Below are 15588 nucleotides of genomic sequence, written 5' to 3' on the forward strand. Positions count from 1 at the left end.
GGTGCATCGTAAACAATTGAAGCATAGATCATACCGAAGCCCTTTAATCCTTTGCTTGGGTTTTGGATGGCAACAGTACCCTTAGAGAGGGCAAATCGACCCATCAATATAGAAATGTTAGAGTCATTGAGAAGCCTGGCTATCAGATTTTGGCTTACCAAGAAGATGAGGCAGAAGATTATCTTAGAGTCCTATGGATCCACAAATCGAAGCAAGGAGGAAATCCTACCAATAAGTGCAGAATCATACTAGATCAGACAAGAAGTCATTACTTTGGTCAGTACCATATCGATTTTCAAACTTGGTACATCAATGCAAACCTTTAGAGACAATCGGTTATCTCTTAATAGTAGTACATGGGGGATAATATATTATTTTATTATACCAATCGCCTCCATTATAAGGGTAGGGGGCAACCATAGCAATGGATGTCATTACTCTTTCCTCGGTTATATTGAATTCATATGCCAAAGGGAAATATCATGGGGGCATGTTTTGGAAGAGATTTCATGTAGTTTGGAGGGCCACGTGGTGGTCCTCGATGATGATTGGAGGGTGAGTAGCCATGGCGGAGCCACTGAATTTTGAATGATGAAAAGGCATGTTAGTGTCGCAATCAAATCCGTGCAAATGTAAGTTTACTCCTTTTGCCTTTCACTTTGTTTTTGTATTTTTCTCCATATTTTAGTAACGAGCAAAGAGAGGGTTGTGGCCACATGTTCCAACAGTTATATCCCTTGCATTTTCTGAAAATGCATGATAAGTGTAGAGGATTATATCTGATTTCGTGAGGGTCAAATATTATCGAGATAAAAAAAACACCTAAAAATCATTTTATATATCACTTATATGGGGAATCAAACCAAGAACCCCTCAATTAGCTAGCTACCATGATAATAATCTACTTTGTTAAAGCTAAGATTTACCATAGTTATTACAAGTTTATCCGCATTATAAAATTTCCTAATTTAAAATATATTGTGATATTTAATATTTTAGTAATTATTTTTCCTAAAACTTAATCCTTTTCTCTTTGATAAAAAGTAAAAAATGAATAACTCATTTTATTCTTTATAATATTTTCAAAATCATATTTAAAATATTAAAAATATCAATAACTTCAATATATTCCTATATTTCTATCATCCTAGGCTGTACTCATGTGAAAAATATATAAATGCCGCTTTTAACCCAAAAAAAAGAAGAAAAAGAAAAAAAAAAAGAAGCTAATTTCATAAAAATCACAAGATCTTTCCACAACGCTATAACCATCCATCCAACAAAGGTCGACATACGACATCCTTAGACTTACTAAACTGATTCACCACAAAGTACAAGAAAAAGCACCACAAAGTACAAGAAAAGCACAAAAAAAAAACAAATAAAATAAAATACGGAAGACGCCCATATTTATAAACCATGACGCGAGCCCAACGAGAATCTGATCACATCCCTTGGCGATCAGCACGACCAGTCCCTTCCCCTCCCAAGGGCCCCACATCGTTGAACGTCTGACCCGTCATCTGGTCAGCATCCTTCGCTCGCATCACCACATCCTGCTCTCTTCCTCCACCAGGACCTCCATGCTCCTCCTCCTTGTGCTCCGCCACCTTCTCTCCACCATGCTCCTCTCTCTTCTTCTCCTCCTCCTCCTTCGGCATCGTCAGCTTCTCCTTGATTGCCTCCGTTACGCTCCCAATCGAGCTAAATATATTCCCCGTGGCAGATTTTCCCCTACCAAACAAACAAAAACAAATTTGAATTCAAGTGCCAGGTCTTTAGAGAAAGCATACATAAGATTTGGAGGAGGATGGCAACTTACTTCTCGGCCTCCTCATCTTGGCGTTCCTCAGCCTTTCTTTGCTCCTCTTCCTTCTTTTCCTTTGCTCTCTCCGTAGCCTCTTCCAGCTTCTGCCTCGCCGACTCTTTTGTCTCACCCAACTTCTCCTACCAAACAATATCAAACATTTAGCTAACGTTCTAATGAAGGGGGGAGTAAGCTATTGGAAGGGAAAGTAAAAGGGATTAGATTGAACCTTTGTGGATTCTCCTGTCTCAGCGGCCTTCTGCCTAGCCTCCGCCTCCTTTCCAGTCAAGTATTCCATGGCTTTTCGTGCCGCGTCAGCTGCTGATTCCTTGTACTCCCCCAACTTCCCCTTAGTAGACTCCTTCCCCTCTGTTCTCTCAGCAGCAACGTCCTTAGCCTCCCTCGCCTTCTCGGCTGCCTCACTTGCCTTCTCACTTGCTAATCCTTTGTACTCTTCCGTCTTCTGCATGCTAGCTTCCTTCGCTTCCCTCGCCTTCTCGGCTGCCTCTCTCGCCTTCTCACTGCCCGACTCTTTGTACTCTTCTGTCTTCTCCATGCCTGCATCCTTCGCCTCCCTCGCCTTGTCGGCCGCCTTGCTTGCCTTCTCACTTAGTGATTCTTTGGCCTCCCCTGTCTTCTGCATACTAGCATCCTTCATCTCCCTCGCCTTCTCGACCGCGGAGTCTGTATACTCCCCGGCCTTCTGCTTGCTAGTGTCCTTGGCCTCCGTCGCCTTCTCGGCCGCAGTGTCTTTATGTACTCCGGCCTTCTCCATGGCTACGTCTTTATATTCTCCGGCCTTCTGCATGGTTGTGTCCTTTCCTTCCCTCGCCTTCTCAGCCGCCCAGTCTTTGTACTCCTTCGCCTTCTCTGCGGTAGTGTCCTTGTACTCCCCCATCTTTTGCATGGCGGCGTCCTTGGTCTCCTTCGCCTTCTCGGCCGACGCGTCCTTGGTCTCCTTCGCCTTCTCGGCCGCCGCGTCCTTGGTCTCCCCGGCCTTCTCGGAAGCGTCGTGAGCTTTGCCGGTGGTGACATCCTTGACAGTTCTCAGAAGGGACTTAGTGCCTTCCTGGATGCTCCCCAAGACTCCCCTCCGCTTCTCCTCGCCCCCACTCGCTTGATGCTCCTTGTCATGCTGCTCGCCCTCACTCTCACTGCGGATTTGGGCGAGCTCGTCCGAGGCCTTCTTCGCCTCGGTCTCCGCCCGCTCCTCCCGGGTCTCCTGCGTCGACGCCATGGCCAGCTAATCTCTCTCTCTCTCTCTCTCTCTCTCTCTCGGTTTTTATGTTCAAAACCTTCTATGCAAAACAGTGGAAGGCTGAGAGCTATATATGGAATATTTAAAAGAGATGGGGACGAAGGAGACAATGTGGAGGGCTACGTGGAGATGTGAGGCTTCATACGCGTGTGCGAGGTGGAGACACGTGTGAGGAAACGAAGGAGTGTGATTTTGTCGGGGAGTCGGCCGCGTTATAGCATGAAGTTGAGAGGTGGCGAGGGGAGACACGTACTCGGTCCTGCATGCAAAAGGTGACACCGTGCGTCTGCCGCGTGTCGAAAGCTTGGAAGTTTCCAGGGACATGGAAGTAACGTGGGAGTATGATATGCGATCTGATAAGCATGGAGATAGATTTTTGGGATCTTAAGTCGATGAAGGAACATTCATCAGGGCCGTCGATTTCATCATTCATTTGTAACACAGCTGGACTTTACAATATGTGCAAGCAAGCCTATGTTCTTCGGGTTTACTTGGTTTTAGCAAGAATATTCTTTTTCATTGATGGTAGAATTGTAACTTTCCCATTGATTTCTTTTCACGTAGCTCAATATTATATGTTGCAAACTTGGAGTAGTAATTAACACGAGGAATCCAAATAGGCAGTAGTGGCTCAAAGTTTAGCTATATCACACTTTACGTAAAAATTCGCGCAGTAAAATTCTCTAGATGGATGCACGTGAGAAGCATTCATTGGTCGTGTGGAATTAATCATAATTACATTCGACTAAACACTGAATCATTTCTTTAAAAAAAAAGCAATACACTGTTTTTATGGTGCTCTATCTAATCACAGCTTCTCACATCTACCCCAAGGTAACATGACAGATGGTTCCACTTGATCAACTTAGTCCAAGGCTCCAAGCCCATGCACAATATTAGGAGCCAAGCTCGGCCTTGGAATGGACTGGACCCAGCTGAATTAGATTTCACCAAACTCATTATTTCTAGCCTGAAGTTTTCCTTGAGCTTGGAAATTCAAGCTTGGCCCGGCTATTGGGATTGAATTCTGCCATGCTGGCCAAAAAGCAAGGCACGTCACTTGAGCTGGAAAGGCTTTTGCTACAGTGTTTCAAAGGTCTTTTACATTCTTTTACCATTGTGTATCTCTGGACATTCGATTTAATATGGCCAACTTTGATGCATGTATCTTTTGATGTCACTCATTAAGCCTTGAGCTTTGTACTCGCCCCTATACAGTGGACACATTTTGTCAGAACTTACCCAAAACTAGCCTAGCATTGATGAATTCCTGAATATCTCAAGTAGAGATCTGTAATCACATAAAGAAGAATAAAAAAATTGCTTTATAATAATAAAGAGGAATAAAAAGTAGCGCTATTTAACTCACCTCTTCCTTTTTCAGAAAGAGAAATTCATGTCCTTGCTCTTCAAATGGTTTTATCTAGCATTCAAAGGCCATGGCTTCCAATGACATAAGCAGTCCGTTTTTGATGGTTGCGTGCTCTTATAGCAACGAAGCCCACATCATTTCCATCTCACAAGACACCATTCTCGATCATATTTATAATAAAATATTAGAGAGGTCGAAGCATATCTATCCTTTTAACGGATATAGATTGTATATATATAAGTTTAATAGTCTAGGACAAAGCTCCTATAAATCACAGAAATTATTTTGAAGTTGTGGACAAATCTTTAAAAGATAGTTTAAAACCAGAAGATTTAGAGCAGAAAGAAAAAATATTCGGAGGCAAGACTGTACTACTTAGAGGTGATTTCAGGCAAATTCTTCCGTGAAGAAAGCAGAGAAGATATAGTTGATACATCAATAAGTAGATCATATTTATGAAAAATATTGCAATTTTTTATTTGAAAGAATATATGATTGTTGGATAATAATTTGAATGAAAAAAATTAGAATAGGTATACTTAATTTCAATAAATGGATTATGAATATTGAGGATGGACAAGTATCCACCATTACTGTGAAAGAAGAAGAAGAACCGACTTGGATAAAAATTTTGGATGACTTGCTTATAAAAGTTGAAAACAATCAAATTCAACATATTGCATCTACAATTTACGAAAATTTTGAAGTAAATTATGATGACCCCACATATTTAAAAGAAAGGGCATTCTCTACACCTACCAGTGAAATAATTGACGACATAAATATGTATTTACTTTCTTTGATCCCAACTAAAGAGAAAGTATATCTAATTCAAATATGATATGCAAAACATCAATGTATGCAGCTAATAATTAGGATATCCTCTATCCTATTGAATTTTTTAATTCTTTAAAATTCAATGGCATGCCACATCATGAATTAAGATTGAAAATAGATGCTCCTATAATATTATTATGAAATATCAATCAAAGTTCAGAACTATGTAATGGTAGTGGAGTAATAATAACTCAATTGACTGTAAAAGTAATTGAAGCAAAATCATTAGTAGAAGATACAATGGCACCAAGATAGATATCCCATGCATCATAATGCAGGTGACAGAAACAAAATGGACATTTGTTTTCAAGAGATGGCAGTTTCCGGTGCGGATTTGCTATGCTACGATGATTAATAAAGTCAAGGTAAAACATTGAAGCAAGTTGGATTGTATTTACCTAGACCAGTATTTTCTCATGGCGAACTTTATGTTGTACTTTCTTGTGTTACGTCACGTAAAGGACTTAAAATTCTAATTGAGAATGAATGCGCTTCACTTCAAGGCTATACAAAAAATATTGTTTATAGAGTACTTTCAGACTTATTTTCCTTCTATGCAATGGTTTGTAATTAATTTTTTTAATGTTGTTGTTTCATATAATTTCCAAAAATTGTGTGCAATTTTTTTTTTTGAATAAATTAGCTGAAGAAAATGGAAAACAATTTATTATCGAAACTATCACTTGAAAAGAGGAGATAGAAGATTAAAACTAGACTTGTTAGAATATGGGATTCTGTAAATTCCATCATCAAGAATCAATTGACAAGTATTGATTGCATTTTACTTGATGAACTGGTTATTGCAAATAATTCAAAATATTTTATTGATAATTTTTATGCGTACACAAGAGCTATGGATATATATCTGTGTGTGTGTGTGTTCCATGCATGGTTTAAGAGCTAGATTATTGATGGGATATACATTTATTCAATATAATCTATTTTAATAGATGGATGAATGTACAGCAAGCCAGCGGTGGCATGGATTCTATACCCCTTTAGAAATTTAATTTTCTTAGTTTTGATAACTTCCCATTGAGAAATTGTTAATATTCAGACATCTGATTTAGCGGTTACTAATTCAACTGTTACTGTTAGTTTTAGTTATTTGTTTTAGTTAGACAGTTATTTCAGTTAGACAATTACCTTATCCAGTTTAGTCAGTTACCTTATCCAAAGAATCTATTATTTAGATTAGTTACTATTTTTGTTATTTAGTTAGCAGTTAGCTTCCTTTCAGTTGGAGTTTATGTATATAAATGTAAGCAGAGCTCATCGATGAACAATAATAAGAAAAGGAGCTGCTTTCTCATTATTTTCTTCTCCCCTGTTCCGAGTTCTCTTCATTCCCTTTTTCATCATTCGAATTTCTTCATGGTATCAGAGCTTTAAAGTGCTTCCATCATGATGTCCTCGGCCAATGTTGCTGCCAGTTCTACCAATGCCATTGGTGACTCAATTTCCACTCCAATTCAGAATGTGATGGAGGATCCAACAAGTCTTTATTTTCTACACCATGGTGACAACACAGGTTTGCAACTCATTTAATTAATCTTAACTGAAGAAAACTACTCTACTTGGAGCCGATCAATGACAATGGCATTGACTATCAAGAACAAGGAAGGCTTCATTGATGGTAGCATTGTTCAACCCCCAGAAAATCATCTGCATCATATTGCTTGGAGGCGATGCAATATGGTGGCTTCAGTTTGGATCTTAAACTCCATCCCAAAGAAAATGAGCACTAGTGTGATCTACATGGAATCAGCTAGGCAGATTTAGATTGATCTAAAGGAAAGATTCAGCCAAAGCAATGGCCCCAGGATCTATTAGTTGCAGGAAAACCATCTCATTCATTTCTCAGAATAATGGTTCCATGATTTCATATTTCACTCGGTTGAAGGGACTTTGGGAAGAACTGGAGAATTTCAGACCTCGGCAACAGAATGAATACCAGTTCGAGGAGCAAGTCATCCAATTCTTGATGGGATTTGATGATTCTTATTCAAATATTCGTGGACATATCCTATTTATGGATCCTTTACCACCAGTCAACAAAGTTTTTTGCACTTGTGCTTCAAGAGGAACGGCAACAAGAGGTGACTGCCATGATCCAAAATTCTGAAGCTACAGCTACTGCTTTTACAAGTAAGTCTACCTTTGAAAAATCTCTTAGCAATGGCAATCAGTCTTTTCACAATTAGCCTGCATTCAATCATTCTTTCCCCAATCAACCTTCAAGACCCATTCAAAGACATGGCAATGTAGGCCAAATTCTTAGGAAAAGTAGGCCTATATGCAACCATTATGGAAAATTAGGACATACAGGGATAAATGCTATCGACTTCATAGTTTTCTATCTGGTTTTAACTTTACTAAGAGCAAAAAAGCAATTCCCACAGTCAACCAGATCTCTGGTACCTCTGCACCAGATTTAATGCAAGAATTTTCTAACCTTACAATCACTTCGGAACAATGCCAAATGATCCTTTCGGTGCTGAAACCACAACTGCAAGTTTACACATTTAATTCTGTTGTAAGTGTGCCAACGAGTTTGCCATCAAGTATGCCATCTGCAAATTAAGTTGGAAACTTACGAATGGGAAGTAATAGCTCTCAATGCCGTCAACCTCTGCATTTGTAGGTAACCACATTAGTCTCTTGAGCACCTCTAATCAAAAACAATCATGGTTTTCATGGATTATAGATATAGGAGCCACGGATTATATGGTATGTTCCATTTTCCAATTTTCTAAAACTCCAGCAAAGGTTAATGCCACCGTCAAGTTACCTAATGGTGAACAAGTCCCAGTGACTCATCTTGGGACAGTCAAAGTTTCAGAATCTTTCACAGTAACCAATGTGCTTTGCGTACCCTGTTTTTTCTTCAACTTAATTTCAGCAAGCAAGCTTGTAAATGCACATCATTGTTGCCTAACTTTCCTTTCAAACTCTTGTTTCATATAGGACCTGGTTACTTGGGTGATGATTGGAGTGGGAAAGCTTGAAGATGGTCTTTATCATCTTCAATTAAACAAAGGTTCAACTGATCACTCAACATCCTATTCTGTTGTTTTAATTTCTGTTGCATCATTTCTGCTGCACATTCACATTCAGCTGTAGATCACCCTGGTTTTGATTTGTGGCATCGTAGATTAGGACATCTATTTCTTACTAGGCTTAGTTTACTCAATAAACTTGTACCTGAAATACATATTGGTAAAGAAAAATATTGTAGCATTTGTCCTCAAGCAAAACAACATAGACTGAATTTTTCTAATTTTGAACATGTCTCTAATTCCATTTTTGAGTTGGTTCATTGTGACATTTGGGGACCCTTCTCTACACCTTCAATTGATGGCTCTAAGTATTTTCTTACTATTGTGGATGATTACAGCAGGGCAACTTGGGTTTATTTAATGCATTCTAAGTCTCAAGCTCAGGGAATTATTCAAGCATTTTATTCTTTAGTTAAAACCCAATTTTCTGCCAAATAAAATCACTTAGATCAGACAATGGATTGGAGTTTGGTATGAGAGAGTTTTATGCATCAAAAGGGATAATACATCAACTTAGTTGTGTTGATACTCCTCAGCAAAATGGAGTAGTGGAGAGAAAACATCAACACATCCTTAATGTTGCTAGAGCATTAAGGTTTCAAGCAAATCTTCCTTTGAATTTTTGGAGAGAATGTATTCTTACTGCTGTATATCTTATCACCAGGATTCCCACTCCCAAATTGTCTAATACATCCCCTTATGAAGTTTTATTCTCTTCAAGACCATCTTCTTCTTACTTAAGGGTCTTTGGTTGCCTATGTTATGCTTCTACTTTAAAAAGAAATAGGTCAAAGTTTGATCTAAGGGCTAGGCAATATATCTTCCTCCAATATCCCCATGGCATGAAGGCCTACAAACTCTATTGTTGCCCAAGGTGACAAGCCAGGGGGGGGGGGGGGGGGTGAATTGGTTTCTTTTAAATTTAAACTATCTTACTCAAGTCAAATGGATGGTTAGTAAGCTAAAGCAAATCACAACACAAACAACACAAAGTATAGTGGTTCGGTGCTCTCCTTAGCACCTACGTCCACTCCCCAAGCGACCCCTTGGGAATTCACTATAATCTCGCGGATTACAGTTGGATTGTTTTCCGGGCTCACAATCCAAAAACCTTTGTTGGTTTTACGGGCTCACCAACGAACCTTTACACTTTGGTTTTCCGGGTTCACCAAAAACCTTTGTTGGTTTTACGGGCTCACCAACGAACCTTTACAATTGGTTTTCCGGGTTCACCAATCAACCTACTCCGTTGGTTTTCCGGGCTCACCAACCAACCTTTACAAGTTGTTTAACAAATAAAGAAAGAAGATTTAAACTCCTAAATGAGCAAATGAAACAATATAAACTACAAAGAAGAGTATAGAAAATATTTATCGCTTTGAAGTGGCTTCTCTCTTCTTTGTCAAGGATGCTTCACTCTACAAGGGAGGATGGAGCTCTTGATGACTCTTTGAATCTGCTCAACCCCTTTCTTTGATTCTTGAATGAAGCACTTGGATGAAGAAGATTAGGGCACTTTTGTTTTCTTGTGTACTCTTTGATATTCCTTTCAAAAGTTGTTCTATCTGATGAATAGTGCCACTTTAAATAGTCTCCTACATCCATTGGACAAGCCCCAATGGTTAGAATTCAAAAACTAGCCGTTACTGACTTTGGGAAGGACAAAAAGTACATCTGCAGAACTAGCCGTTATGCTTCAGCCCGTGTTTGGGTCGGCTCAACCTGTCCTTGGGTCGACCCAACTTTCACTTGGGTCGACTCAAACATTCCTTGGGTCGACCCTCTCAGAAAACACAGAAACTTGAAATTCAGCCTTCCTTCTCTTGGGTCGACCCAACCATTCTTTGGGTCGACTCAAAGTTCACTTGGGTCGACTCAACTTCTTCTTGGGTCGACCCTCTCAGTAATTCCAGAGAACCATTTTCTGTCTTCTTTTCTGTCTTGCCTTTGGGTCGACCCTCTCAGGGTTTGGGTCGACTAAAGCTTGGGTCGACTCAACTACTTCTTGGGTCGACCCTCTCAGTGAATCCAGAGAACCATTGTTCTGTCTTGTTTTGAGGATCTTGATGTTTGGGTCGACTCATGCTTTCCTTGGGTCGACCCAACTCACTGTTCATCTGTGCCATTTTTGCAGAAGTGTGCCAAATGATTTCTTGATGTGCCGGGGTCGACCCAATCATCCTTTGGGTCGACTCAATCCACACTTTGCTGCATCTCAAGGTTAGATTCATTCAAATAAACAATGAAATGTATCTATATCAATTTATACAAATATCCTGAGAGTAATAGTCTTATAAATGAAGTATCAATTTAACTTATAACATACTCTAGATAATTGCTTGTTAATCATCAAAATAACACTATCATCCTCAATCTCCCCCTTTTTGATGATTACAAAATAAAGAGTATGAGCCTATTGATACTTGTCTTTAAGATCAGTTTTTGAAAGGGCTTAACTTGCTGAATTTCAGCTTTTCATATATAAGAGTGAAATCTTCCCCTATTTCATTTAAATGTTGCCAATTTGACTTTTTGAATTGCTCCCCCTTTCATTTATAATTCATTAACGATGAAACTTCAAAAATTTGAGATAAAATATGAGTTTAGGTTATGTATCGGGGTGCGAGAGGTGCGTGCCAAATTCTGAAATTATATGTGCCAAATTCTGAAATTTGATAGAAATTTTTGATTTGATGATTTTCATTGTTACAAATTGCTCCCCCTTAGATGTATAAGCTTTCTTATATGATTTTCAATTTGTTTGCCTAATTATTTCTCTTTTCTTGCATAAGTTCTTATTTCTCTTTCTTTACATAACTTCTTATTTCTTTTTCTTTACTTCTCCTTTCTTTAACTTTCTTTACTTTTGCTCTTATTATTCTTTCTTTACTTACTCTAAAGATATCTTTAGTTCTCCCCTTTTTGTTACTTTATTTACTCTAAACAATATCTTTACTTCTCCCCTAAGATCTTTACTTCTCCTAAAATAAATACTCTTTCTTTACTTCTCCCCCTTTTTGTTATCATCAAAAAGATATATGGAAAAGATGCAATAAATACCAAACTTCAAACTTCATTGATCAAAATGGGAACATTTTCATACATTCATGCCAAAAACAAAAACAGATACAATGTTCCTGAATCAAAGTTTAAAGATACATGATAAAAGCAAAATACATATGAGAACTAGATATCTAGCCTAAGCTCTAAACATAGATGCTAAGATCAGCCTAGGGAGACTCTAACGGCTGGGATCTAGTCCTCATCCTCCTAGTGTACGTGGCGAGGGGAGGTCGAGCCTGGTGAGACTGTATCTGGCGTGGAGCACGACGAGCTGGATGACTCTGTGCCGAAATCTCTGACTCAGCAGCCTGTGGCACAGATGGTCCATGGGTCTCTCTCTCTCTCCGGAGTGCTCCTATCTGCTGCCTCAGATCACTGATCTCAGCAGACATGACGTCCAATCGGGCGTCCAATCGGCTCGTCAGCCCGTCAGTGATAGTCCTCGCCTGAGCTGACATGAGCTTAGTCATCCTGCTCCAGAACTCATCTGTATCTCTCGGAGGAACGGATGATGATGGTCCAGCCTCTGAAGGTGCAGTAGGATGATCCATATGCTCCTCATCCTCATCCTCTGGTGCCTCACCCTGAATGCCTGCTCCAGTGTGAATCCACTGCCCGTTCACTTTCTCATATCCCATGCGTATAAGTGTCCGTGCAGTGTATGTGTCAGTATGATGCAGACTCTTGGATGCCTCCTCCTCGAGAGCTAAACTGTGCTGTCGAAAAATCAAGGTGTGTATTATACCATAAGGTAGTGATACCCTGGAGTTGCACATCACCTTCCTCATCTATCTCAGTATCATGGCCGGAAGATTTAGGGGAATCCCCTGAATCATACACTCCATCACTGCTAGATCTCGCTCTGTGATGAGATCGAATCTCCCGGTCTTTGGAAATAAGATTCTATTTATTATACTGAGCAGTAATCTCATTTCAGCAGTAAGAGAACTAGCTATTACCTTCGCGGAAAAGTCGAAGTTTTCATTTTCCATGATCAACTGTAGAGCTCTCATTTTGTTTTCAGGCTTTTCCGGAGCGGCTCCTACGCAGGGTAGATGAAGTAGCTCACTCAAGCTCTCCTCGGAAACTCGAACTCGAACCCCTCGAACTTCCGAAACAAGCCCTCCCATACCAGTTTTGAGGAAGGTATAGAACTCCTGAACCAATCCGGGGTAGATCATCACGTCTAGGGAGCAAAGATACTCCCAACCTTGCCTTTGGATCCATTCCCTCAACCGAAACCCTTCTTGATCAAAGAACTCGGAATGGATCCTTCTCCCCGTTGTAACCGGTCTTCCCGCAAATCTTGCAAGTATCACTGAGGGAGAAGGAGGAGGAGGGGCCTCCGCACGTGCCTCACGTCGTGGAGACACGGTAGATGGCTCCGTAGGTTGCCTTTCCTCCCGTTGGATCCGTGTGACTCTTCCGGATCTCTTGGCTACGGCTCTTTTGGGTCCCATTTCTCTAAGATCTCAAGGTAATCTACTGTTTGGAGGAGTTTGGAGAGTGGGGATTAGAGTATTCAGAAGAGGACAAGGGCAAACAGTGCCCTAACAATGCTCTCGGGTCCCCTTTTAACAGTGGAGTCCCGACGTTGGGTCGACTCAAGATTTTTCTTGGGTCGACTCAACGTTGGGTCGACCCTATTCTGGGTTGGGTCGACCCAAGTGCAGAATTTTTTCTTTTCTCTTTCTTTTTGCTTCTAAGAATTTTCCTTGCTTCCAATCCTTATAAACTCTTTATGGGACAATGATACATGAGTAAGGAATCTCTAGATAACAAATTTGACTCATGTTTCATGGAATTTTAGAAATTGGAAGAATGTATCATGAGACTACTAGCTCCCTTTTTATATTTCTTCAATAAAAAGGATCGCATATGCCTAATTCCCTCCTTAGCATGCAGAATCTATCTTCACTCAATGGTTTCGTAAATATGTCGGCTAATTGTTTTTCAGTGCATATATGCTCAATACATATATTTCCATTTTGCACATGATCCCTAATAAAATGGTACCTTATTTCTATGTGTTTGGCTTTAGAGTGCTGAACTGGATTTTTAGTAAGATTGATGGCACTAGTATTATCACACTTAATAGGAATATTATCTAGTTTAACTCCATAGTCCTCTAGTTGTTGCTTAAGCCATAATACTTGAGCACAACAACTACCAGCAGCTATATATTCAGCTTCAGCTGTGGACAGTGCCACTGAATTCTGCTTTTTGCTAAACCATGATACTAAGTTATTTTCTAAGAATTGACATGTGCCACTTGTGCTCTTCCTATCTAATTTGCATCCGGCAAAATCAGCATCTGAATACGCAAGCAAATTTAGACAGGAGTCCCTTGAGTACCATAGCCCTATATTGGTAGTTCCTCTTAAATATCTAAGGATTCTCTTAACAGCACTTAAATGTGACTCCTTAGGATCCGATTGGTATCTAGCACATATTCCTACACTAAATACGATGTCGGGTCTACTAGCAGTAAGATAGAGCAAGGATCCAATTAGTCCTCTATAGAGCTTGATATCAATACTCTTCCCTTTTTCATCCTTGTCTAGCTTGCTAGTAGGATTCATTGGAGTGCCTACTCCCTTATGATTTTCATTTCCAAACTTCTTTAGTATTTCCTTTGTATACTTAGTTTGATGAATGAAAATGCCTTCTTTAGTTTGTTTGATTTGTAATCCTAGAAAGAAGCTTAGTTCTCCCATCAAACTCATTTCAAATTCTCCATGCATTAAATCAGCAAATTCTTTGCAAAGAGTATCATTTGTGGCACCAAAGATTATGTCATCTACATATATTTGTACCACTAATAGATTTTTGTCCTTTCTTTTGAGAAATAGAGTTTTATCTACATTTCCTCTACTAAAGTCATTATTAAGCAGAAATTTGCTTAATCGATCATACTAAGCTCTAGGTGCTTGCTTTAATCCATATAATGCCTTATGTAGTTTAAAGACATGATTTGGCAATTCATGATTCTCAAAACCTGGAGGTTGTTCTACATATACTTCCTCCTCAATAAAACCATTTAAGAATGCACTCTTCACATCCATTTGATATAATTTGAAATCCATGAAACATGCAAATGCTAGAAGTAATCTAATAGCCTCTAATCTAGCTACAGGAGCAAATGTCTCATCAAAATCTATTTCTTCTTCTTGATTGTATCCCTTAGCTACAAGTCTAGCCTTATTTCTTATAACTAATCCATTTTCATCTAATTTATTTCTAAATATTCATTTTGTTCCAATTACTGAATTATGCTTTGGTCTTTCAGTTAATGTCCATATATTACTTCTTTTGAATTGATTTAATTCTTCTTGCATGGCATTTATCCAGTTAGTATCTTTTTCAGCTTCTTCATAAGTCTTAGGTTCTAATTGTGAAACGAAAGCAAGATAATCATTTAAATTCCTAAGAGATGATCGAGTTCTTACCCCTTGAGATGGATCACCAATGATTAAGTCTTTAGGATGTCCATATGCATACCTCCATTCCTTTGGCAAGTTTTGGGATTGTGGTGGCACGCCATCATCTCCCTTATCTTGATTTGGCACGTCATCAATATTCAACTTTTCAAAGTCGATAATTCCTGTATCATCATCAACAATATTTTCTTTCCTAGCAGACTCACTATCAGACTCATCAAATATAATATTGACTGACTCTTCCACTACTAAGGTTCTTTTATTGAATACTCTGTATGCCCTGCTAGATGTGGAGTATCCTAAGAAGATACCTTCATCTGACTTGGCATCAAATTTACTTAGATCCTCCTTGCCATTGTTTAAGATGAAACATCTACATCCAAAAACTTTAAGATATTTAGCAGTTGGTTTCTTATTCTTCCAGAGTTCATAAGAAGTTTTCTTGGTTATAGGCCGTATTAAAACTCGATTTAGAATATGGCAAGCAGTGTTTATAGCTTCAGCCCAAAAGTACTTTGGAAGATTTGACTCACACAACATTATGCGTGCCATTTCTGCCAATGTCCTATTTTTCCTTTCAACAACCCCATTTTGTTGAGGCGTTCTAGGTGCTGAAAATTGATGTGATATTCCATTTTTAGTGCAAAGTTCTTCAAAGTGTTGATTTTCAAATTCCGTACCATGATCACTTCGAATTGCTACTAAGGTGAGTTTCTTTTCATTTATGATATTATTATATAGTTTCAAAAATT

At 39.1% G+C, this 15588-nt stretch overlaps 1 protein-coding gene across 2 annotated transcripts; it reads right to left on the bottom strand.

Annotated features, from left to right (window-relative positions):
• Window positions 1-1212: 1212 nt before the first annotated feature.
• On the bottom strand, window positions 1213-3102 carry LOC103718982 (embryonic protein DC-8-like). Of its 2 annotated transcripts, none has more exons than XM_039131025.1 (3): window positions 2037-3102; window positions 1823-1941; window positions 1213-1734 (listed from the first exon to the last, which is right to left on the bottom strand). In XM_039131025.1, the coding sequence occupies exons 1-3, from the start codon at window positions 3042-3044 to the stop codon at window positions 1446-1448; spliced, it is 1416 nt and encodes a 471-aa protein (XP_038986953.1). In that variant the 5' UTR covers window positions 3045-3102; the 3' UTR covers window positions 1213-1445. The 2 variants fall into 2 exon arrangements, with proteins under 2 accessions (XP_038986953.1, XP_008806238.1); XM_008808016.4 differs by having other exon boundaries at window positions 1823-1947.
• Window positions 3103-15588: the final 12486 nt, after the last annotated feature.

Source organism: Phoenix dactylifera, chromosome 1 (assembly GCF_009389715.1).
Source record: "Phoenix dactylifera cultivar Barhee BC4 chromosome 1, palm_55x_up_171113_PBpolish2nd_filt_p, whole genome shotgun sequence".
In the NCBI taxonomy this organism is placed as follows: domain Eukaryota; kingdom Viridiplantae; phylum Streptophyta; class Magnoliopsida; order Arecales; family Arecaceae; genus Phoenix; species Phoenix dactylifera.

Coding starts and splice junctions, on each gene's coding strand:
- LOC103718982 (XM_008808016.4), bottom strand. CDS start 3,044: ATGGCGTCGACGCAGGAGACCCGGGAGGAGCGGGCGGAGACCGAGGCG. Junction 1,948..2,036: donor AGACAGGAGAATCCACAAAG/GTTCAATCTAAT, acceptor ATTGTTTGGTAG/GAGAAGTTGGGTGAGACAAA. Junction 1,735..1,822: donor CAAGATGAGGAGGCCGAGAA/GTAAGTTGCCAT, acceptor TTTGTTTGGTAG/GGGAAAATCTGCCACGGGGA.